General features: G+C 39.0%; 1 protein-coding gene across 2 annotated transcripts in view; it reads left to right on the top strand.

The window, feature by feature from the left end:
• Tty (tweety) overlaps positions 1-26,228 on the top strand; it is a 45,030-nt gene that overhangs the window by 1,400 nt on the left and 17,402 nt on the right. For both annotated transcript variants that reach the window (XM_076392896.1, XM_076392895.1), the window contains exon 2: positions 24,298-24,506. In XM_076392896.1, coding sequence (XP_076249011.1) covers positions 24,369-24,506 — 138 coding nt within the window. In that variant the 5' untranslated portion in view covers positions 24,298-24,368. The remainder of the gene's footprint in view (positions 1-24,297; positions 24,507-26,228) is intronic.

Below are 26,228 nucleotides of genomic sequence, written 5' to 3'. Positions count from 1 at the left end.
GAACAGTGTTTTAGTTTTAAAACCGTCAGGTAAGAACCACTTAAGTCGTTGAGAACCCATTTAGAGGTCAATTTACGCGACCGATAAGCATCGAGTGGCTTGAGTAAAATTATTCGAATCGCGAGACTTTTCAGTCTCCACGAAAATAAGACCGATGATGTTATGCTATAATAATGACACGAGTGAACTGGTTTTAGTTCAGTCAAGGGTAGGGCCATGTTTTGTGAACCCTCCAGAATCGAGGTTAGACAGGGGGTTGAAAGCTAGTTTAATTTAGTACTTGTCGAGTTGTCCCTCGGTCCAATTGTTGTATCGAAGAAATCAGACATTTTCTTGCGTGTGTTTCTGAAAGTCGGCAGTATACTAGTACGATGAGTGACAACAGAGAGTAGTCATAATACGCTTGACTGATGTGGAAAATCGACAACTGCTGGAGAGCGCGCGCGCGTGACCACTGGAGTAGCAATGGAATTAAATTCGTGTGGAGTGAGGTTATGTAAGGATATCATTTTACCGGAGTTCCTGGAAATCAGATTGTCTCTATGGTTTTGACAGTTGTGAGTAATTATCTTTATTTCACGACAAAATCTACATTTCAAAGTAGGTAGCTAATATTTTTACGTAAAGTTTGAATTTATTTTGGTAGATTTTATTCATGCTTATTAAATTTCGAAACATTTCAATGTAAAGTATGTATCGGTGTATTGATCAAACTTGTGATACACTCGAACCCATCGCTACGTTGAGATTAGGATACTCCCGCAGTTAGAGTACAGTGAGTTTTTGCGTAACGAGAAATATCCTAGCCTATTTATCGGTTGAACGAGCAGACGTGTTTATCGATGGGATTGCCACCATAAACGTATTTCGCAAAAAAAACATGTCTGTCCGTTTATTTCTTCCTGTTCTTCTTCTTCTTCTTTCCTGATTTCCGTACGATTCGGTAGCATGCTAAAGCTTTCAGTGGTGCAATTGAGTGTCATATATTATCCATATTTTAATATTAATAATTCTTGTTCAGTCTAGATTATACTCATTGACCGTATTATCTTTTACTACCACAGTCATCTGACGATGATAGTCCTTAACGGGTCTAGCTGTTGCACGAACCATCTGTGAAGCGTCCTGTGACTCACCTACGACCTATAGTAAGGCTGCACGTGTTAAACGTACGCAGCACTCGACTTATACAGGATGTCCGCGTTATTATTCTCGTACATTCCTCTCGTCTTCCACTGAATAGCTTAAAAGAAAAAAAAAAACTACGGAAGCTGTAATTTCGCTAGTTTTTATCGAGAAAACGGTCATTTAAATCCATTTTTAAAATCTACGATTTATGTACTATAATCCGAGCTTTGGAGATTATCAGTCTTTTTTATCCCATGGAAGTGGATATTCAGAGTCGTATTTTCTTCAACATCTTTTCTTAATCTTACTTGACTTAAGTATACCACATCTGATGGAAACATCCCGTGAAAAATTAAATTTAAATTCTTTTCATGAAAAGCATAGTGGAATTGAAATTTTCTACTTTATAATACAAGAATTGACCGTGGGGTAGAAATTATTTATTCCTCTCGATGAGCATCAGAGAACCCTCAAATCTTAGATCCTTTTCTATACTCTACACATTACCTTTATCTCAATATCTCTTTGTGTCTTACAGTCTCTTTCCAGTGTCTATTTGAACAGTCTATATATATTATCTTTAGTCTAGTTTCCGTTTGCGAAAACAGCAAAATTGCTCCGTGAGCAATCGAGACGAGTAATACCATCTTGATCACGAAAGCATTACGACGCGTGCCGGTGGCGCGTTTTTTCGCGTTGCCAAGGCGACCAAGATCAAACGGTGTTACCAACTTTAGCACTTCCCACCGACCAGAAAACGTTGGCTCGTAATGGAACGAAATCGTGTTGTATTTAAACCAAGTTTACGCGTTTGAAACCCCGAAGTGTTCGTGTCTAGAGCTTTTCTGCATTGAAAGCGAGAAATGTTTCAATAATATACAAAGCTCGCCTGACATATTTTTTCATCCTTGTATCTCCTCGAGGAGGTAAGTTTAGGGTTACTAAACGTCCGAAAAAATATAGGAAATTTTACAAATAACGTTTCTCCTGGTATAAAGGGTATTTTCGCATAAAATAAGGTAATTTTGGCGAACTTGGTAGGTAATTTCATTAACACGTTGATAGAGAATTTTGAATTTTGAGTACGTATGTCTAATAAATACAATATGGCTCTTATCATGGGAAAGGTTCAGCCACGCTGTTCTATCTTTTACTCATCGTGTCACGGTGTATAATCTATGTATAAGCATAAGCTTTCTTAACTTAAAAATGAATTTTTCATGAACTAGTTTGAATTTTACCTAAACGATAGCAACCTTAGGTAACTTTGTAACCAACAAAATCTTTAAGCCCATTTTACACGAGTGTCGGTGATTCGTTAATTATTCTCACACATTTCCTTTAATAAAAGGCGCAGCAATTTAGGGCGTGCGTGTTCAGGAACAGAGTGGCCAATCAACGTATTATTAGAACTGAAATTACGTGGTCGCGTACGTTTGCATTACCACCGCGGAATGTATCAAATATTAATAACCAGCAATGTAAATCTTTATGGCGACGAATCAAACTGTACGTTGTATTCAGCACAAACGTATCGAGATGCTCGAATCAATAATAGCTGGCTGAAAGTGGTGTCAATTTCAATGAAACTGGAACACGATGTTATTGTTCCATTAAGAGAGCTCGCGCGCGTCCTATTGAGGTTAGACTACATAGGTTGTTCCATGGATTCGAACTTATCGACTGCGTTTCGCAGAAGAAACAAAGTTTCTAACCTGGAAGTGTGAAAACTCGGTCAAATAACTAGAGTATTGATTTCATCGATTCCTCTTGTTGAAGTAAATCTTCAACTCTCAATTAAGTCTCCATCAATCTAGAGAATCTTTTATTCCCTATTCCCCGTTATATTTTTGCAACTAGAGCCACGAATGGAAGCGTGCGCGCGCATCCAATACACGATTCAAAAGCGGAAGCGCTCTCAAATCGGCGATTCGAGCTGGTGTTCGGTTCATTGAAATGCATTGATGCACCGACGTGTATACGCGTGATCGTTGCGCGCGTGTCGCATTGGCTACGGAATAAACGATCGGTATGCAAGGTGAGAGGGCGATCGATTCAGAGATCGACAGAATGCAGAAAAAGCCGACGTTTGAGACAAAAGATATATCGGCTGCGTTCCGTCAAAGTGGACGTCTTCTTGGACGTCCCGTTATTCGCCTGTCCGCCCCCTGTTTCACCCTCGAAGCGCACCACGGAAATCTGAGATCCTATCTGAAGAGACTCGTTTCGCCGAGGGTTTGATGCTCTTGATATTCGACCAGCGTCGTCGTCCCTTTTATCGCGCTCGGGATTTTCGAGGAGTGGTGTCTTCTCGAACGTAGTTCTTCACGGTTTAATATGACAGTTAATGCACTTTGTATCGTTACTTGCTGGGAGTTTAATTGACTGGACGATTTCAAGAGATTTGTAAAGGGTGTTTGATCTGTTTTGAAGGCTTTTTTGCGTGATCCAGAGTTCATTCAAATTACAAGTAATTTTTCATTCTTGGAAATATCTCGGAAATTAAAGCCATCCGCAAATCTTTTTCAAATGAAAATGTTGTTCGAAGTAATGCCCTTTATAACATATTACAAAATCATCAAAATCGAAGGTGGTGCCCTTAGAATAGACAATTACTATTTTTTGTAGAAAAATAAGTAAAGCAGATATTTGGGTGATCCCATTTAGCCAGGACACCCTGTATTGGATGGTAGACAGAAGGGAGCAGTCAGAAGCTTTCAAGCCCCGTTTCCACCGCGAATTATCTTTGAATTAACATCTCGGACCATCGTATCCGAGCTGGCGCGCGTCTCACGCTCCTCTTCGCTCCTTTTCAGAAGTCTTGAATTTTCCGTGCAAACGCTTCCGGGCACCGCGCCGTGGAAGACGCGAGACGAGAGGAACGAAAAAGGGACCTCTCCCGGACTTCGCAGCCCCGTGGAATTGCAAAGCAAACTACGGTGAAGCGCCTCGGGTTGTAGCTCGCGGGGGGGACGCGCGCGCGCGCGCCTGCCCGCGACTCTTCTACCCTCGGTGAAAAGAAAAATTACACGGCGAGAAAAGGGCGAGCAAATAAATTACCGACTCCGTTGTTTCGACGTGTCTCAATGATTTATTCGAGTTTCGGCTCCTCAGCGCGCGCGCGCCCGCAGCAAGTACGGCCGCGGCTTTTTCGCGCGACCCTCCCTTATTTCGCCATTGAAAACGGGGAGGGTTCAGTAACTTCGGTTTGCAATTTCATGCATCAGAAATCGTGCAGGTTTTGTCCCCAAAAGATTGAACAGCGGACGAAAATTCATTATAAGTGCACCCTGAGTCTTCGCGAAATTTAGAGAGAACAAAAAGGAAGTTGGACTCGAAAACGCAACGTGGGGTGATTAAATTCGTTTACTCGGTAACTTCGTTGCATTTTGTTCTTTTGCTTGCTCGCGAAAGCTCTAGTTTCTCTATTGTTTACTATTCAACAAGATCACAGAAAATGTTCGAGCTCTGTGGTAACCATGCGCCATCGTTTTAATTCTTGCGCTGCTTTGTGCTACCGTAACAGTGCTTGCGTACGTTTTTGAGGACATGCCTTTTGTTTTTTGGAGACCATACATGCGTGTCCATAAATGGGAAAAATGTACACTTTGCGTGCATGAATAATCTGGCACAAATGACGCGTTTATTGTTCTCCTTAATTAACGGCTATTATTTGAAGCTATACATGTATCTTCGATGCCTTTTAAACTTTTTCGAAAGGGTTCTTCTTGAATGTGTCTTCATTTGATGCTTGAAATCATATGCATAAGGTATTCTATTTAATCGAAGTATTTTAAATTATTTTATTCCTTGATGTAATGCTAAAAACTGGAGGCCTAGTTTTACATTCGGCGTATAAAACGTGTTTCCTTCTTTTGTTCAATTTTTATTTATATATTTTTACTTGTGTCCTATGTAGTTTATGGTAATATAGTAGAGAGAGAAGAGTTTGTGTTCTCCATTGCTGAGAGAAAAAAGAATTAAGTTAGGTAGTAGTCATCATTCCTTGTAATTATCTAGCAGCACTAATTATAGATAATCTAGATAAACTAGATTTTATTATTATATTTGCAACGTAATAAAACATATAGATGTGTAGTACATGCACTGTTCATGAGAGCTGGTTTTTTAATTTTCTCAAAAACTATGTCCTGTGGGAGAGAAATCTTATAGGTTACTATTTCCATACGTGAATTCGATTTTAAGTGATATCATTGAGAAAATGATATCGATGTAATGTCTTCCCATCAGATTAAATGGAACACCCTATACGCGGTCTTCCAAGATGCTCGTCCTCAATCTGAAATCGAATTTATACTTTAACCTCAATTACAGGACTCGAAACTGTAGGTGAATAGACAATGAGATGCTAATATCGTCAGATCGTTACATTGCCTCTGTTCATAGTCAATTCTGTCCCTAGGACATTATTAAACGGCACTAAACGAAGTTAAGAGAGTGTCCCTAATTGTCCAAGGAACTTCTCTGGACTCGACACGCCTCGCGCGATCTTTCGACAGGAAACTCAGTTAGAGGTACTTTAGCGAATTTCGAAAAGCCACGAGGGAATACGTGGTAAGCCTTAAGAAACTTCTTTTTACAAATTTGCCGTGTTCCTCCGCTCGTGAAAAAAGTTCGCTAATTTCCATTTCGTTTCCATGTAAAGTGTTCTTTGGTATAATAAAAATCCCTCGGAGTTTTTAGTCACTTGAGGCCATTTAGAACTTTCATGCACTTTTTATGTGACTTCGACGTGATCTGTTAAAGTAAATAGGATCCTAAGTAAAGATTTTTTCGATCACTATTTGCTAACCTTAATTAGATATCTCTCAGTCTTCCAACTGCTTCAGATGCGTTTACCTTGAGGCTGCTGGTATACATACACATCCCGTTGAACGTTCATAGAAGTTTACTCAGCACGTCTAATACATACAGCCAATAGTTTTTCGCACACGGAATACGTCGAGGTGTAAATTTCAACATCCGATGTCAATCGAGCATAGCAATGGATTAACTTAACTTTAACGAGCAATCTTCGTTAGCCATCCACTATCTCTAAGCACGTATCACGTTGCAATATTTCTTGGTAGTCAACCATGAATCACGCGAGTATTATGTTCTAGAAATCGACAACAGCCTCGGCATCAGACACGTTCTCCCCTTTTTAATTTGCAATAAATTATAAAGTATTGCTCTCTCGTAGCATTTCAAGTTATCGATGTGGTACGAAGCTCACCAGGAATGTTCTTTAATATTCGTTAATGCTTCCGATAACCGATATTCGTGCGTTGCACAACAATCCATTGTGGAACTTCTCGCCAGAAATAACGCAGTTAATTCGCTGAAAGTTTTCCAGGCGAACGCGCTTTTTTCCGCGATCAATGCATAACAATGTCCTCAAGCCGCGCGTTAAAGAGTCTCTTCGTTTTGCAAATGAGCTGATTTAAATAACATCGTCAATTTGCCGCGTAGTGACTCTTGAGGCCGAGATACGTGAAAAAGCCAGCGGTTAGCGCCGATCCAGACCCGGTTTACATTGAAACGCGAACGCAATGGATCCAAGGCCCCTATCGAGTCGCTTCTGAATCACGCGCGTCTGTGACTCACGAACCGAGTAGTGCTTTCCTTTTTTCTGTCGAAAGCTAGAAATTATCTTCGCTCTCTGGAATAGAAAGATGTAAGCTGGTAGAAATTATTCACGATTAACGTGTGTGGGTGTGCTGAGTTCTATCGAAGCGAGTGGAAATACTTCAGCGTTTTCAATCAACCGATGCTGAACTTCATTCGATTGGAATTCGATTTTCTTCTAAATATATTTCTCGACGCTGAGAGGAATGAAGATTTGTACGTTTTTCGAAAGATTCTTCACTCCATATCCTCTTTTCCAAGTAATAAATTGCGAGATGAAGATCCCTTTTGCGAGGAGGAAAGGAAATTCTGTGCGTAATACTTCTCGGTCCTTCTCGCGGCCACTCGGTCAACGGAAGTCCTCGATAATTGAATATCGATTGGTTCTCGATCGGAGAATGAGGGGTCTCACAATTTTTATTCGAAGGAGGATGAATGAGGTTGAACGGATGGTATTGAACAGGGATTCGGATTAAATTATTGTGCCATGATTGATTTAAATATTTTAAAGGAAAATCATTGTATACTAGACGCTTCATTGGCAGTTCTATCAGTTCGTTTTCTCGAGAACCCTTACAAAGAGCAATACTATTTTCCTCCTCGTCTCTTTAGTTCAGGGAAAATGGGGTTGCATCCTTCTCGAATTTTTATTGTCTCTTTCCCACCATTTTATTTCTTCACGCGCTATATATGAAATAAAAAATAAACATACTCGGTTGAAGACACGCCTTAGGGCTTCCTCATAATTCACAAGAAAGAGGCGGCCGCTGATTTGCTAAGAGGGATTCGCCGTTTTAATTTTAATATTCCCCGCGTTTCACGGTAATTACTTTCCTCAACGTCCATTACGCTCTAAACTGGACGTTTGTTGTCGGATGCACGCGAGTTGGCCGCTGTTCGCGCTACTTTCCGCCCCCGGTTTTTAATTATAAAAGTTTCTTTTTGGTCACCCCCTGACCCTGCGCGCCTTTTTGCCCCAGTTGAACTGCTGGCAACTTTTGAAACCCACTCATCCGTGCTCGTTCCGGAGTAATCGTCTCGTAACGATTTGCGTATATTCTCGTCGGTCGGTGGACACACTGTTATCGTTCGCTGAACGACCACCGTATTTCATACTTTCCTTTCAGTGGTCTATCCTCTCTTTGATACTTTCATTAGTGATAAGACATGCTCACGGTTGGCTGATCTGTTCATTAGTTTACTCGGTGTGCCGCGTGGACTTTTAAAGAATCGCGGTTTCATTTCAGCCATGCTATATTTATGGAATGTTGATGTCGTTTGACATATGTGCTGACTCTTTGGCTGCAGTAGTTCTGATACATAGCTTGATATAGGCAAATAGGTACATCAATGAATCATAGATTTTCTTTACACGCTTACGATCGCAATTATGTATGAAAAATTACGAATATGTATTTTCTCAAAATGCTAAATTTCCCAGCTGCTCTAGTCACTTTTACTCCTCCCATAGAAACCTACATTTTACTGACAACTTGGGACCGCCGAAGGTACTTACACAGAATTAATGTTAACCTGGGAAAGCATGGGTCCAGCGAATACGACTGACCCGAAGAAATTTCGTAACCATCTGGCCTGCACGTTTGTTTACGCGGACACACGCTGCAGTCACATGGAATTCGCCTCAGGGAACCGTTGTAAATCGTCGCATTTACGAGCCCTTCCCTCGGTACCATCTGGCCAAAAACTAGCGAGGGATCGTGTCTTCTAGGACCACGGTCCAGGCAATCTGGCTGAAAAGATGGGTTTTCCCAGAGAAAATCGTCCCCCGCCTACTGATCTGCTACTGGACTTCCGACTGATGCCCCAGCGCGGATATTTACCTTGTACCTGAACCGCGATTTATATCTTCACGGAGGTATCATTAGATTCTTTATCCCTCGACTTGCATTATTTGAGCTGAATGCAGAGACTGGCTATGCTTCTTCAGCGGGTTTGGAGTATGTAGAAAACTGCAGAGACTGAGAAGTAGGAAGCTGTGAGCTTTCTGCGGTAGGTCAAGGATGGCTTTGTGGACGCTTGAACTCTCTTCGTGATGATTCATTCATCAGTTATCCATGGTGGGGACGCTTTAGGAGGTTTAAAAATTAAATTGTTCTTCTTTGGGTATATCTATATTTAGATGCAATAGGGACCTGGTTCACTTACTACTACTTTTAGTTCACATTTTTATTATAATCAGTCTAAGGTTAATCGAAACTTAGATTCAACTTAAAGCTACATTTAATCTCATTTTATCAATCTAAAAAAGTTTCACTTTCTGTTTTTCCTCTTTTTCCTTCTTTTCTGTTCATTTTTCAATTCAGAAGTCATAATATTCATGAAAGCCATCTGACGCAATAGAGAAATTCTCGAGGAATACGCCAGTGGCGCAAAATTTTGCAATGACTATTGATCGATCAGTTGTGTCGAAGTCTCGCGATTTCCATCGGCATCTGTGCATGGAACGCCATCGCATTCCCCTTGAAGGAACTCGATTCGGCATTTGCGTTCCGTAACCATTCCTTGAACGACATTATTGGTTCCTTTAAGCCCGACGGGCACGGCACTGGCTCGGGATTAATATGAGGAATTGAAAGAGACCCTGTGCAGACGTTTCCCCCTGAACAAGAAGTCTTTGAAGATTTAAACAGTATTTGCGCGGCTGCTTCGAATGGTTCCCCGTTTTCTCGGTCTTGTTAAGAAAGTAGAAATCATTGATGTAGGAACGTCGTTAGCATCGAAGACGTTGAATTATTGCAGCATTTTAGGTTCTAGGCAAACTTTTCGAGAGAGAATAATTTATTCTTCATTTAAAGTAAGATAGATAATTTTTAATTTGAGTAATTATAGTATTTTATTCATCCTTCTTAGCTATTCTTAATTAGTCCGCGCAATAAGAAGACGCAGTAAAACGAAATCACAAAATGTCAAAATATGGACCAATTATATCGTGCAACGTTTCCTCGGGAGGTATGGCGTTTAAACTAGTGGAAGTAGTGCTTCATCCTCAGAAACTCTTTTGCGCGATCTTAATTAGCTAAAACTTGGAGCTCCTTTTTATGACAGCACTATCGTTTATAAACGATTTTATCCTTTTCATAAGTAGAACGCGTAAAAGTAGTTTTCAACTTTGCGTACAGTGGGACCAAAAGAAGGTTTAAAACGTTAGCGAAACGAGAAGACTATAATCTTGAAAAAAGAACTGGTGAAACATATGTTCTAGGGAAAGAGAAAATGTTACACAATAATTTTACAAATATGAAACAAAATGAGCCGCTTAGTTATCAAATCGATTAGCTCTAGAAAGTAGACATGCATTTTTTGTTAGTTGCTAATATTTATGTTTCGGGGGTGAAAATCACCCCCAAACTTGGGGTGCAAGATACATTTCCGTGAATATCTCGAATTTCGTTTACATCATCTTAATGTCTATAAAAAACTACACATTTTGTACATTTACCATTTTCTTCTACCTGCATTACTTCTCGAGATACAATTTAAGAAAATCTACAGTAGGACATCGATTATCAGAATTAAAACTACCTTCAAAATTCACGGTCAATTTTTAAAAATTTTTGATAAACTATTACTAACTGATAGTTTACTTGAGGTCCTTGTATAGTTTCATCTTTAGTACTCCAAATAACTAAAATTCTAAATAGCAAAGATCGAGGAAAATCTAGTTCAGATAATCGATGCTCTACTGTATTTTCCACTCCAGCTACAGGGGTGGTTTTCACCCCCTAAACATAATATCAGCAGCTAAAAAAATACGTACTTAATACTTTTTGATGTTCTACTCTTAGGTATACCAAGTCTCATAAAAATCAGAAGATGACACTAAAGTGATATTCCTTGTTAGAATTCAAGTTACTAGCCCTCATATGCGCAGAATCAAATTTTAAATTCTCTTTCACTCTCGCACTTTAGATACGTCTCCAAAAATCCTGATTGTTATTATCCCTACCCTCTCCAGGAATCTCATTACCGAAACACGGTCGTTAACTGCTCGACGAAGACGAGAATCGGTTCGATTCGTCTTCCTGTCCGTGTCCCTCGTACCTGCAAACGCGAAGTTCGTCGAAGTACTCCAACTGAAAGAGGAAGTTGCCGATAAGCAAGTAGAAGCTCGATAAAAACCTGTACACTCGCAGCGAAACGAAATTATCACGGGGTTGGGGTGAAACTTGTCGCGACGCTATTATTCACGTTACAAAGTTAAACCGCACCCACCGTTTCTGTGCTCGCGGAGATTCAAAACGTCGAAGCAACCCGCTTCGGGAGCCCTTTGAAGTTCTCTTGCGTGCTTTCTCGGTTCGGTCCTCACTGGCGCGAAGAAAAATTCCTTCTGTGAGTAACGCAGCCCCTTTCGTCAGCTCAAGGTTCTTCTGTTGGATGATAGTTGCTAGAGGAAGCAGGTTGCCTGAGTTCCTTGGTATCTCAGAGCATACTTTTCCTCAATAGTAGATCTCTGGTAGAGGGTGCGTAGGAATGTCTTTAAGAAAAAAATGGGAATTTAGAAGAATGTATAAGAATGAAATAGTATAATAATGAAAATAGGAGTAGTAAGATGTAGTTAAAATGGTTGAAATTTTTTTGTACGAGTTTTTGGAGTGCTTTAGTCCCTGAGCGATTCTTTAACTCCCGAGTGTCGAGGTCCTGTTATTTTTCCTACAGTTCCACGGTTTCATTTAGGAAAGTTTTTTCAAATAATTTTTCAGTAATCATAAAGTATTTAGATTGTGTCATTTAAGTTAGAAAATACAAGCTTTCTAGGGGTATTATTTGTATTTCCATCTGAAATAAAAATAGATGTATTGCAAATGGCAATCGTTAATATTTGTAATACTGGACTGGTTTTAAATTTAAATTAAAATTATGATATATGTATGGATTAAAATGTTCAGCCTCTGATAACAGATAAATCGAAACCAAAGGATTTTTAATAACCACAAAATTCAGACATGATCTCACGGAAAAATAACAATACGACAGTGTATATGTAACTTCTGTATACGAGCTTCCAATATTCGTTGTTCGCATTTCCCTTTATACAGAAAGCGGTAGCGGTTATTATTTATTGGCGCAATTTGTTACATTCTCATCGCTTCGCAACTGGAATTGAGTCTGTTTTTTTTTATATATCCTCCAGTCTTATGGTAACAAGCGATATTCGATAACAAAATTATGAACCAATTATTAACCCCTAAAAATAGGGATTAATGATTGGTTCATAATTGCACGATTTATGAACTTCTCTATTTTATTACAACTCAACGGCTTGCTGTATTTTCCCTGTTATTTCGTTATAACTATCTTACAGAACATAAACTACTTGTAAAAAAGTTTTGGTTAAGGAATATATTTTCAAAAGTTATATACATTATTTTGGTACTTCTTTTTTCTGAATGGTGATCCTAAAAACACCTGTACATAATCTTTGAACGTTAATGTTAATAGCTATCTGATACTTAAGAAGATAAAAAAATAAAAGAATAGTAACATGCTAAAGGTTATTTTATAAGGAAAGTTTAATCTCTTTTTTCCTAACTAAAATGAGGAATCGTTCCGAAAAAAATCCTTTATTGCTGGATAAGGAATTTTATAGAGGGGTTTGCATACAAAATTATGTGGTCAATTAGTCGAATATAGCACGAGATATTCATCGTTTTGAACACCGTAAGTAGTTTCAAGAAAAACGTGTTTATATTTCTTAGACAAACTGTGAGGCTACTGATATCGCTCTGCTCGAAACTCTAAAACTTCGTTAATATTTCAAATCTTTTCTGAAACTTATGTAAAAATGTTCTTAAAATATCAGCCTATGTGCATATACGAGAAAAAAGAATTTTGAAACTTTCAAGCAGTTAAGTTTAATATTCCCCCTTAAGTTTAATATTCAAAAGCCTGCGCTGTAGCAACTTCTTCAGAACAAACATGAAAGAAGCGGTGTCTGTAAAATTTCCCTTAAACTTCCACATGACGGCTCAAGACTCAATATACCTATGATTAAAACAATTTTTTAATGATCCTTTTATTAAAAATCAACGAATCTGTACTTCGCTTAAATTAATCCCACCACTAAAACTAGTCCCTATCATGTAAGAACAATTATCAGACAGGACTGCAAAAGTCGTTCCACCCCTCGCCCTTCTCTCTCGCAAAAATGAGAAGTTGCAATGTTTTTGGGAAAGGACTTCTCTCGGGCGAATGTTTTCGGAACGGATACTCGGGCGATTTCGGTCGAATCACACTGAGCAATTGTACCTCGCACGCGTGTACAACCGGTTCACTCGATACAATGTCAGCAATACGTCGAAGAGGAAACGGGTGAGCGATACACGGAACGAGAGGGCGCGAGAGAGGAAGGGGAGGGGCGGGGGCGACAAAGAGGAAGAGAGATAGGAAGCAACGACTTCCGCCGATCGATTTCTGCGCTCGCAGTTAACTCCCTCGGGCTCCTTTATGCCACGCCTTGCCGCTCGATACTTCCCCTTCGTCGTTATCGGTTCCTTAATCCCATCGATCGAAATCCTACCGTCATTCAGCGCTGTTCGATCAAACTCCTCGTCTTATCGAGTTAATCGACACTAAACCAAAACTTTGAATCATCGATCGCAGCCTTGCTTGATGTGAGACGTCTTCTGTGGTCTCGCTGGCAAATAATGATTCACAGTGAGTGACGCTGATTGAAATTTTCGTTTCGATTAATTCTCCTACGCTGGGAGTAACGAACTGCGGTGACTTGAGGGATTTGGGGAACGATTTGGGGAACTACTGTGGGTGAGAAAGTGGTTTTCTTTTTGTGGAAGTGATGGAGAGGTGTTTGAGGCAGATTGTAGTAATAATTGTTAGAAATAGAGGAACACGGAAGTAGAAAAGGTGGGTTCTGATTTAGCTTATGTGTGATTTATATGCACGATATCTATATGTAAATATATCTGGGAGAAAAGTATACAGGGAAGTGCATACGAGATGACTTGTATAAAGTTTCGCATGTAATTATCTCTTAAGCTATAGCTCGTATCACAAAAATGTTTTAAATAAAATGTCCACCTAGAAAAAATTTGTAACCATCAACATGTTTGCCCCGAAATAGGGTAAGTTTTAATTAAAATATATTTTAAACCGAGATACACTGTAAGAAATAATTACATTTGAAACTTCAAATAGGTCGCCCTGTATATATAAATATTATATATTTGCAATATTGTAAAAAGCGTCAAGGTTGTTAGGAGACATTTTGTTCGAATAATAGATCTTTGGAATATCAAAGTACTCGTACACAGGAGACTCTACTGTACCCTCATAATTGACCAAACCACTACACCCAGCAACTTCATTAACAGTTTCATGTTTGCCGATTATCCAATCTGTTTTAAAGTGATTCAGTTCCTGGCGGTTGCTCAACCGTCAATGTATCCACATTTAAATAGCTGACTGCACTCGGAGCGTTCGAAACGATCCAATGAGCAAGGAATGATCCACCTCGCGGAAAATATTTCACGTTTCCCGATCCACAGAGCCTGGAAATGTTTTCCTCTCCATCATTGCTTCGAATTTTCATTCTGAAAAGCTCCCCAAAAGATTCTGAGGTTCAGTCGGCGGCCTCGGTGCCCTGCTTAAATCGCGAAACAGAGAAACTCGCGTTAAAAGGGCGCTCGTAGGCTGATTTGCTCGTCGCTGAGCCGTCGTAAACGCAGCTGATCGTAAAAAAAAAACGCTGGGGCCAGAACGCCTCCTCGGAAAAGCTTTCGATGCGATTCCCTCGGAGATAAAGTATTTCTCTGGAAATGATATGAAAAAGGAACGGCGGAACTGCGATAATTCCGCGCTGGCGCGTAAAACGAGCGCTCGCTCGTAAAGTCTGCCTATCGAGCTTTCGAGAAAATTGTCGTTTTCGATCGTTAGAGATCGTGGAAAACGCACTGACGTAGAATTCGAGCCGCATTCGAGGTGCGTGATGTATGGGATCGCGAATGGAAAAGGGACATTTTTCGCCTGAGAGGAGAATTTGGAATTCAAAATTTGAAATATTGTTATCTCTCCGCTGAAGCAACAAAAGGGAACATTTTGTCGCGTCTTGCTGCATGTGCCAAAATTGGATTTTGCTTGCGTTGCTGGCAATAGGAATACGAAGAAACCTAGAGAAATATTCGACAATAAACGACTTTTTCAGATATATGGAACAGGTACAAAAAGTCCCTCGTTATTGCTTCAGTATAAAATTTAGTATATAAATTATGAAATTTAAAATATTAGAAATTTTGAAAGTTAAAAACTCTACACGTACTGCACTATAATACACGTGATAGTATAAAAATTCAACGCTCACTAAATTTTTTAAAACCTCTACTTACTTCTTATACCCATCAGTTACACTGGAGAAGCAAAGTTTCGAAACCCTGAAGACTTACGATAAAGAATGCAGTGCACGATGCTCACTTGTCTATTTACACTTTGTCTGTTCTTCTAGTCGTGAGATAACAGCAGATACAGATTTTCCTCGCTATAGACTCCCTCACGAGTCTATAGTCAGCGATTTAATTTTGAGGTCAACTTATACATACACATTAGTCTTCCTAAAGATATAAGCGATAACACAAAGAACGTAGAACTCATTTGCTTTAAATAATTTCAAGATATAGCAACGAGCTTGTAACGAGACAATACTGTACCGTAATCACGAAACAGTAGCCACTCAAGACAAGTCACTCCTATCTTTCTGCTTCATTTTACACATAAGTTTCTTCGGTATCCTCTTAAAAGCCCGAACGAACCTGCCGGTTCGCTTAATATCGCGATCTCGTTAGAAGAAAATCGTTTCAGTGAATTGTAAGTCGCTTAAAATGGAGCCCCGATGCGCTAAGCCTTCCCTAATGTTGCACCTCCTCATTCTCGACTAGCTTCTCCCCTAGGGATGGTCCATAAGATACTATTAAACGCCATCTTATTAAAAATAGGCGAAAGATATTCCTAATTAAGCTAAAAGCTCCCTGCGAACGAGGCACGATGGTAATCAGAAGTTGTCGATGTTCATGTTCGAGGTATAGCAACGAAAAACCCTTTCGCGCTGGAAGAGACAATGAGAGCTCCCACGAACGATCTCCCGGCTCCTTTCTTTTCACCGTGATGTAGTTGAACCGTTGGATATTCGAAAATTCCCCGGGAAACTTTTACGGGCACGAATATTACCCCGTTGAATCCCGCTAGACGCTGATCGCTCGTTATACCCTGCATCCAATGTGTTCTGTTATAACGAGTTTCCCGCTAGGGACTTGAACACGAGGATTATCTCTGTATTTTGCACGAATTCTCAGGTGTGTTTGTTGCGTTTAGTGTTGGTCGTTTAAATTGCATTAGCATTTTCGTGTAATAATAAAGGGGGACTTCAAATTTTGAGAGAATTAAAGGAAAGGCAAATTTAGAAAATACGAAATGATTTGTCACCTGACGTTACTAAGATATAAGGCTTATGTATTCACAAGTGGGCATTTTTTGGTGAAAGTAGTGCTGGGTTTGAGTACCTTGCGAGCATTTTTGTTTGCAAAAGTATTGATAGACGCTAAGAAAGGAGTTTCGGATGTTGCAATGATTAATATTTCATGAAAATAACTCGATTTTATATTGAATAGTGATGGGTTTAAACATATCGCAAGCATTTTTGTTTGTAAAAGTATTCTAAGGTTTTCTAAAAAGTAGCCTTAAGTAATATAAATTACCATAGACCGATTCATCTGTACCAAATTTAAAACTCTTCTAACTTCTGAGTTTTAAATATATGAAAAATTTGTGGAAAATTAAATTAAATTAAAATTAAATCAAATATCATATTAAATATACAAAATTTAAATACGTGGAAAAAATAAAATGTTTTTTGGTTGATGTAGATATCCTAAAAAAATTTATCGAAGCGTGGAAAAAATTTCGTTCACCAACATTTATGATGAGTACAAAATTTTTTCGTAATGTTATTAGTGTTTCTTAATGTTTTTCTTATTGCACAAAGAATAGGTAAATATTAGCATAGCAATTTTCGCTATACCTGTATTGAAGCGGTTGGCAGTAAGAGAATTAATAAGTATTCATAAAAGTCATACATATAATTTTGATGTTAGTAGTAATAGCTTTAAATACCTAATGAGTATTTCTGTTTGCAATAAAATCACAAAGAATATCTCATCTCTCCAATGCTGAACCACTCACATTAAAATTCTCTTTATTTTTCCTCAACAGATCCCACCGAAGAAAATCCTAGACTACTGTATATCTTCTAAGCATAAAACAGCGCACGATATCACAGCTTGAGAGCGCTACTATTATCCAGGGCGCGTTAAAAGATCCAAATACCGCGTTCCAGCGATCTTCCTCATCGCACACGATCCTCGACGAGAAGCGGCGCGGCGCAGTAATATTCCGCGCGCGGAATAATTCGCGTTTTTCGTGGCAACGATCCGCGTAGCCCTACAGAGAGTAGTTTCCACGGGCAGGAGAGGAAATTACGCTCGCGAAATAATTAATCGTGCATTTCGAGTTTTCACGCGTGCTCGCGTAAACGCCGGAATTATCGTGGTCTCCTGTGTTCAGCGCCAGCAAAACGGAAATTCTCTGACGCATTTAAACAATTCCGTAATGACGATGAATTATCGAAACGCGTGGCTAGCAGAACGCTGAGGTGACTCACGATCTGTGACGCCCCTTGATTGCTCGAAGGAAAAGCGATGATTTCTTCAGTCTGGTTCCAGTCGAATCGCTCGCTAGGTCGAGTTTCTTGCGATGTGAGAAAGTGTCTAGTTTAAATCGATTGGCGAATCCTGAAATCTCTGGGAAGGAACGATAGATATTTCTTGAGTGAAGGATTTCAAATTATAAAGGTGTCGGTGGGTATGAAGGAACAGTAGTAGAGAGATAATGAATCATCTCAATGATGAAACTTGGACGTTCCGTGTAGGCAATTTTTATCAGTGTTTTCAAGCTTGAAAGATTCATTGGATGTCCGCAGAGAGATCGAACGTGTTGCATGAATCGTGTATCTCTATTTTCAAGCTTGAAAGATTGATTGCTTATGCATAGAAAATTTGTATGTATCGAAATCCTGAAATGAAATTTCTCATATAATAATTTATAAGGGTGAAATTCTTAACTTACACTCCTATTTTAACACACAAAAGTGATGAAATAATTTTCCTAAATAGGAAAGTCTAAATCAGTAATTCCATCACTCTGAGGCTCTAAATCGTCGAACGATATTGTATCGCTCGACTTTATCGAAACAATATGCATGACTTAACCTGATCCAATTTCGCTGCCGTCAATCCTCGGACATAATTCACGATATCTGCGTTGTGTACGCTACAAATATTTCCACGTTGATGGGAACAAATATTAACGAACATTTTGACATATTATATTCAACATTATAGTGTAATCAGGATCGTGACGTCGCTTACCTCAAAGACAGGTTCAACTGATCGCGAGACGATAACAACTGAAAAAGAGGCGTGAAAACGTTTCAGAAAAACCGTCGTTGCGAGAACGTGAGACACGGTAAAAAGCTCCGACTGATAAGATAATCCTGGTAGTCGCGGAATCGCTGTCTACGCTCGTTTCACTGTGAAAACAAGAAATTCGAATCGTTTCCGGACGTTCAACGCGCGGTGGTTTTTCATCGTGCTATTTATTCTGCTCTCTGCTATTTTGCACGCGGGCTTTTCGATAGTAAAAATATCGATATATAGTTTTGCCGCGACATCCTTCTGACGCACAGTGTTTTCTCGATGTTTTGTCCGAGTAAAATTGACCATTCGGGCTTCTATTATTGTTCGGTAATTAATTCAAATAAATGTTATCAGATTCGTAAAAATACGTAACATTTTTTTGGTGAGATAGAAATTTAAGATAAATTATAGGTAGCATTAGTGAGACTTTTTTTTATTATTAAGGATAAACGTGTTCTTCGAATTTACCGTTCAACGCACTTTGCCATTAATTTCTATAAATAGTAGCGAATTAGGACGAAGGAAGTGCGTCATCAGTGACTATGATACAATCATTCTAATAACATAATTGCCTTCTCTGCGCTGCTTGATTGAACGGGTACAACTAACTCTATCGAATCTCTTGTTACTGTAGGAAATGAGACAGGGCAAAATTGCTTTGTTAATATATTGACTATATTGAAGCAAATCACTACGTAATTAAAACCATTGAATTATGTATATGATACTAATAACTGCTCTGTATTAACTAACAGTTGTAATGCATAGTAAACCTTGTGTCTTTCGACTGAACTATAGTGACAAAAAGAAATGGGAAACTATCTACAATTTACTCGAAGCACGCTCGCGACTTGGGACCTGCCACGATATCTAATCGTGACGTGAATATCATTGTTGGGGCTCATTCTTTGGACAATCAGTTGTTTGTTATTTATTTCACTTAGTTCTGAAAAACTACTGAAGCTAGCTAGAGTGTTCAGCGTAACGTAAAAATTGTGTTCAACGAAGACACTATATTTCCATGACGAATTGTCTCTCCGTGAACGTATTTCCAGGGACTTGAGATAAATCGTGGACGTGAGTCATTTATCTTTGACATGCTGTATTGTAGTAAATAAGAATAATTTAAAAAACTATTTAAAAAGATTTATACAATTTCTTTCATATTTTGAGTACAATAATCTATTCACTCTAAAAAATTGTATCATGTGCAAAGTAATTTCAATTTTAAATAAAACTGTTTCTAATTCATTTTCGAAACTTGTTTAAATAAAGGGAAAATTCACCTCGAAAGTCAATTTAGGTAACTATAGTATCTGTTTCTTGGAGAAAAAAATTCAGCTAGCAGTTAACACGATACATTATTATTTTGCTATAAATTTAGTCTTATTATTAGATTCGCCGATTATATTTACTCTGAAATTATCTTACATTGTATATGACTTACATCGTAAACAAATGGACTATCACGTTAGCTACACTAGAAATTCTTCTACAGCATTGAAAAAAAATAGTTTTTACTTGATTTTCATACTTATGCTATCGTACAATTAGTAACTATCTCCGTAACTTTTTTATTCTTGTCATTCATAACTGTGTAAACTATTGTTCCTCATAATCATACAAAAATGATCCACATACGAATCAGTGAGTCAAAGAACAGTCCAAACCCAATCTTAACCATTATTCAAATAATCTCAAAATTATATCTAGACCTCAGATCTAAAATGTATTAACAAAAATCGCTCAGAAAAAAGTGGACTTAATACTATGAATTCCAGCTCTGTAAAATGCCTACAACTACACTACAAAATTAAATATCCCAAAACATAGTTTCTAGACGCGTCCTGTTCTTCAACTCGCCAATTCATACGGGTGACACGGCAGTCAACGTATTAGACTACAATCAGCTGCCAGTATAAAGTTGACCTCGGGAACGTGTTCCAGGCTATAGCATCGTGAGCCATAAGTCTATACACATGGAAACAGAGCCGCGGTCCCCACTTATCAGCATCACGAATTCCTGCGCACCGTTTCCCACGAGCCCCCATTCGAGGGATGAAGTCGAACAGACTCGTTCTCGAAGGATGACAAGCGGAATCGTAACACGGTGGTCTAGTTTCCGGTCCCTCGTGCACGCGAACGATGACGCGCGACTGTTACGCGGTCTCGACCGTGGTACACGACTCGTAAATGTTAATCACCGTCATACTCGATGAGCCTAATCCACCGCGCTGGCCTCGGATCCCAGCGGGCCCCGCGGAGCATGGGATTCCTGCATCAATTTTCAAGCTTGTTTGCTAATGCAACCGCACGCGAACAGTTGCACGGATGTTTGGCCTTCCTGCCCCCCCTCCACCATGGCCGATGAAAAATTCAAGGGGGAATTGTGCTCGGGATGTTGCGTGTCTCGACGCGCGCGTAGGTGGTCGAAGGATCGATTGATAACCGAACGCCTGGCAATTTCACACGGGGCCCCGGGGCTTCAAATTCATTCCTTGAAACTGGAGACATCGGTACGAACGGCTGGGGATCGCCGCGGGGAAGCGATAGCTCTTTGTTCGATGTAATACTTTGATAGGGGTGGGAGAGCGATTGATTGAGTTACAATAGGTGGTTGAGAAAGAGCTCTTATTGTGTGTGGGCGAGCACTTTGGTTGGATGTAGATTAGTATGTTTATTAATGTGACTAGGTGTGTGGAGCGTGTTCGGTGTTGAAGACGGTTGAACTTGAGGTCAAGAAGAGGAATTGAAGAATAGGTAGAAATAGGAATTAAATGCTTGAAGTCCTTCGAACTTTCTGTGTATCAAATTTTCTGGGGTAGTAGAGTAATAGTTAAAGTAATAATTAACCAATCGCGCAATTTGAGTGAATTCGAAATTAGTGTTCTTCTGATGCTCAGTTTTCTAATTTTATTTAGATTGTTAGTAAATCGTGGATTGAGATCTACTCCTTGTCTTACAGTACATCATACCATTAATATATTGAGTAAGTAGAACGTTTAATAATAGAAAATATACACTAAGTAATGAAGATCTGATTAATCTAAGACTTATTTTTGAGATACTAATAAAAGATACAATGATAATCTACCAAACTTTATCAAAAATTTGATGAAAACATTGTAAAGAATCATGGTTCAAATTCTAATAATCCATATGTGGGTCATAAGGGAACCCGCACACAATCAATAATATCAATTGAGTTTCTCATTAATATTGTGATTCCGCTTTTTGTGGGTAAACGCTCATGCGAATCATGCGACTATCAATTCATGTAATAAAAAAAAACAATTGAACGCATACTGTGAATATTGATTTCCAATATTGAACTTCAACTGCAAACGGTCAGTATTATTGTCAATATCTCCATCAAAATCTCATGAATGTTCAATCCTCCCTGTGGATTGACCACACACGGTCAATAATAGGTATTGTTAATACTTTTTAATATTGACGATATTATCGATCCTGTGCCAGGCTCCTTTAGCATCGTGAACGTATTAGTATCAAAATTAGTATATACGAGCTTTATAACCAATCAGAGAGCAAACGAGGTTTAAACAAAGACAACGTATGAGTAAAAAATGAAGACTTTATTATGAAAGTTAGTGTCTGCTGCGATTTTATCGAAAATCTGACTCATCGAGGAATCAAGTTAGCAGATGTAACGCGACTGAGAACGGCTCGCATTCTCTAGCCGATCTTTTCCCACGCTCTTCGTGGCCGTACCGCGAGGAAGTTCAAGAATGAACCCAATTTCCCTCCGCTCCTCGCCGACATTTTTTCGTCCTTTCCGTTCGAGATGGGCAGGGTACTTTTGCACTCGAGCATTTCATAATCTCGACGAAGACAAAAGGACTGGGCAGGAATGAAAAGTAAAGCTTCCTTCTCCTCCCGTTTTTAATAGCGGCGACAGCAGGCGCTTCCAGCTGGACAAATTCAACGAAACTTCCTTCTTCCGAAAGAGGAACGTTGGATCCTTTGTCCTGCAAGCGTTTTAGAGGAGACCGCCGACCTTGGCGATATGGAAAAAAATCGCTTTATACTTTGTTGAGGTTGGTTTCACTTTAACCAGAGAAGGTTTGAATAGATTAGTGAAGCGGAGATGTGGGCGTTATTTGGAATATTTAAGTGCAGTGTTAGATCAGTGTTCATTTGTTGTGTGTGAGCAGTGTCCGAACAGTATTAGTGATAATTAAATGGGAGAAAAGGTTATCTAATACATACCTAAAACTTGAACTTCTACCACACGATAGTGAAATATTCTTACTCCACTGAATTTTCTATCCTAACAGTTTCCTATAGATGGCTGAACATACATCCAAATGTTTCAGTTTATTGTTGAAATAGGACAGAAAAGAAACTTCACGGTGAAAATTCAGCGCAATTGATGGCCTGATACCAGCTAACAATCTCCTCTGTATCTCGTTGACCTGTTTCTAAGGTTCTACCAGAAACCGTCACTTTTCTACAACCCAGACCACTTCGATATTCCATTTGGCACTCGATGCGATATTGAATCTTCCCTCTTCGGGAAATACACGTAGGTACAAAAATTGTGGGACATTGCTCTAACCTCCAATCGAATCACAATTTCCAAGATATTTCAAAACTTCAGGATTGTCTAAAATTCATGAAATAGCAAATTATTACTATTGTATATTATTGTATAATAAGTGGTCCCGAGAAATTTCTAGACAATGAATAACAATCAGCAGTAAGAAGCACACTAATCATCAGAAATCAGAAATGAGCCGCGTGATAAACGTAATCATCCAATGGTCGTCGTATTCGAAACGACCTCGATACCAGCTACTAATTCGTCGAAAAAGAATCTCGAGTTACTTCCGGAAAAGGGCCACGTGCTCGGTGGAGCCTGTAACGAAGAGGCAGCTGGCACAGATTTCATTAATTAAGCGCTCGTTGCTTCCACAACGCCGCTTCGGTCGTAATTGAATCAGCCCTGGGCAAAGCATTTTCGGAGCATCGAGGCTAGCCCGACGTATCTGACAAAGACTAAATTGCGTCGAGTGCTCGTTCGATTCGGGATTCGATTCTGAACTAAACGCTGTCCCCGTGCCTAACCCCGAAATTGGATACCTCTTCTTCACCCTTGCTGCTTTTAATTCTGATCGAAAGTCAGTAATCAACGTTACTGTCGAGTACCCGTAAGAATAATGACTCTTTCGTTAATTCTTTTTAAACTATTCGTCGAACGAATGGGAAATAGCAATTTTTAGAAATTTATATTCCTTGGGTTTCAATGAATTTTGCTCTGAGGATTGGAAGGAAATTCTTAATTAACCCTTCCTTCCCCACGTAACCATATTACTACATATCAATTGAAATCCAAATCTTATTTCTGTGGCTGCAATCCAAAACCATCTATGTCACATTTTCGAACATTTCAGACAATCAAGGCTGTAATTGAAATCTAGAATTTAGAATGTAGTTTTCAGAAAGTAGAAGAGATATTGCAAGAATTTTCACTTAAAAATAAGGGTTCAAGAAGACAAGTTGTCTTAAAATGCCAATTCCAAACGCCAGTATCTCCAAATCAAAAATATGAGGTTTAAGTAATTTTGCTTTAAAATCACAAATTTAAGCTCTTTGCTTACCACTGTCAGGAAATAACAAATGAAACAAAAGTTTGAATGTTTCGAAAATGCTATAGTATTTACATACAGCACATATTTTATATGCAACGTGCTTAAAATATAAATTTTATTTTGTAGTTATTAAATAATTTCGAAGAAAAAAGAAATATAGTATGCATGGATAGATAGGTAAAGGGATGGTATGAAAATATATTTGAATATAAGAAACAATTCCAATAAAGGTGTGACCAGAAATGAAAGTTTATTTAACTTGAATTACAAAATAATACGAGACTTGTCGTGTACGACCAGCAAGTAGCACCCCTGAAGCGTTGAAAACATTAATGGCTTCGTGTTGTTTTCCCTGCACAAGAAAGTGCTCAGGTTACGGGCCAAAAAGACCCAGCAGCAATTCTTAACCCGGTGACCCGTTGTTGTTGCAGGCCTCGTAGCATGTCTTGACGAGTAGGAGGAGCTCTTCAACGGGGTTTTCGGCAGATAAGGGTTCTCCAAAATGGCGGGCGGTCAGCAGCTTCCCGAACAGTACACGGTACAGCAGCTCGCTAGGGTCTTCCACAGCTTGCCGCATCTTAACGTCTCACTTCACTCGGTCAACAACACCTTCAATCCACATTCCGAAATCTACCTAGAGGTAAGTCGAGCAATACTGACTTCTATGTGGATACTAATACAATTAATCCATAGATAAGATTATTAACCTTCCACAGAAATTTTATTTATTTTGTAATTTTTGGCAACATTATCCACACTTAATGTTGCTTCTTATTTTTGAGCTGTTGTAGAATAGTCGAAGTTGTCGTGTAAATATATTGACAGAGTAAAGTATACCTACATAGCGTAGAGGAAAACATTATAGACCATTAAGAAGTATGTAGACTACACTTGATTCTAAAAAAGTTTGTAACTACTAAACGCAATTAGAATCATTATCTATTTTCTTTTCCTCTTCATTTTGATCCCTATCTTGCTTTAAAAATCAAAAGGAATGTACTCTCGACGGTAAAGCACACAAGCATAATCCAAGAGTTTTAACATCTTCTATCAAGTTTGCAATTACTAGACCACAGTTAGAGTCATCTATCTTCTTCTTTTTATTTTCGTTATTCTAGAGTTAAATAAGAGATTCACGTTTTGTTAATTAAGAGATTCAAAAGTCTGTACCTTCAACGGTAAGCACACAAACAGGATTCAGAAGTTTTATCTGCCGTCAAGCTTAAAAAAAAGTTCGTTCACATGAAAGCTTATAAACCGCTTTACTTCTACGTTCAAAAATTCCTCGAAATATTTGCCAAAAGTGGTCCGAATTTCGCGGCAAATCCAAAAATACAGATTTTATCCCGCAACGACAACTCCACGACGAGACTATTAACCAGCGCGCGGGTCGTCCATCGAGGTCGCGATCCACAGTTGCGGATAAGCTTCGGCTGGTTCAGCGATATAAATCGTCCGCCGCGCGATTAACAATCCGCCTGCACGGCGCTGAGGCAACATCGATATCCGAAAGCAATTCCGGCTCGATTCCGTTCTGGCGACGGTACAAAGCGTTCTCGGTGATGTTTCGAACAAAATGCCTCTCGATCGCGTACAAACCGCCCTCGATCACGGAGAAAACGACCGAGAGATTCTTTGGCAACGCTTCGCCAACGAAGATTTCATCGAAAGGATACGTTTTTGGTACATTTAAAACAAGAACAGGCTGGCCAGACACTGTCTCTGGATATTGGAATGGGTTCGTGTGACAAGTGGACCGAGAGAGCCACGATTTTTAATTATTCGATCTAAAATATTTGGAAAGTTAGAAACGGTTCATATGCTCTTTTCATTTTAATTCCTTAAGGAAAAATTGAAAAGACTTCAACTTCGCTTGAAGCTTGAAAGGATATTTCAAAGTAAAATAACACGTGCACATTAGTTGAATTGGCCCAGATCACTTGAATTTTAAGTAACTTGGCTGATTTGAAGGAGTTTAGACGAAATAGACACTTGAAAGGGTGTTTGAAGTCAAGTAAACGACTCTTATGCTCTAAGAGTAACTTTGCAATAACATTTCTACGAAAATACTATCTCAAAATAAATATTACCTAATAGATACACTCGAGTTAATTCACAACACGGGTTACTCCATGGTATTTTTTAAATTGTTTTTGAAACGGAAACCATGCGTTCAATTTAATTGAAAAAAGAGGAACCGGCAGTATCGAGGGTCTATTTTACGTTCATTTTTTTCAATTAAATTGGACGCATAGTTTTTGTTTTAGAAAGATTAAAAAAACATCACAGAGTAACTCATATCACGAACTAACCTGTGTTTACTCTATGTTGTTTCTTTACTATCTACGGATGCCGGAATCAG

The sequence above is a fragment of the Calliopsis andreniformis genome, chromosome 2, assembly GCF_051401765.1.
Source record: "Calliopsis andreniformis isolate RMS-2024a chromosome 2, iyCalAndr_principal, whole genome shotgun sequence".
NCBI lineage: Eukaryota > Metazoa > Arthropoda > Insecta > Hymenoptera > Andrenidae > Calliopsis > Calliopsis andreniformis.
The sequence above is the reverse complement of the archived record's forward strand: the minus strand, read 5'-3'. Positions and strand labels throughout refer to the sequence as shown.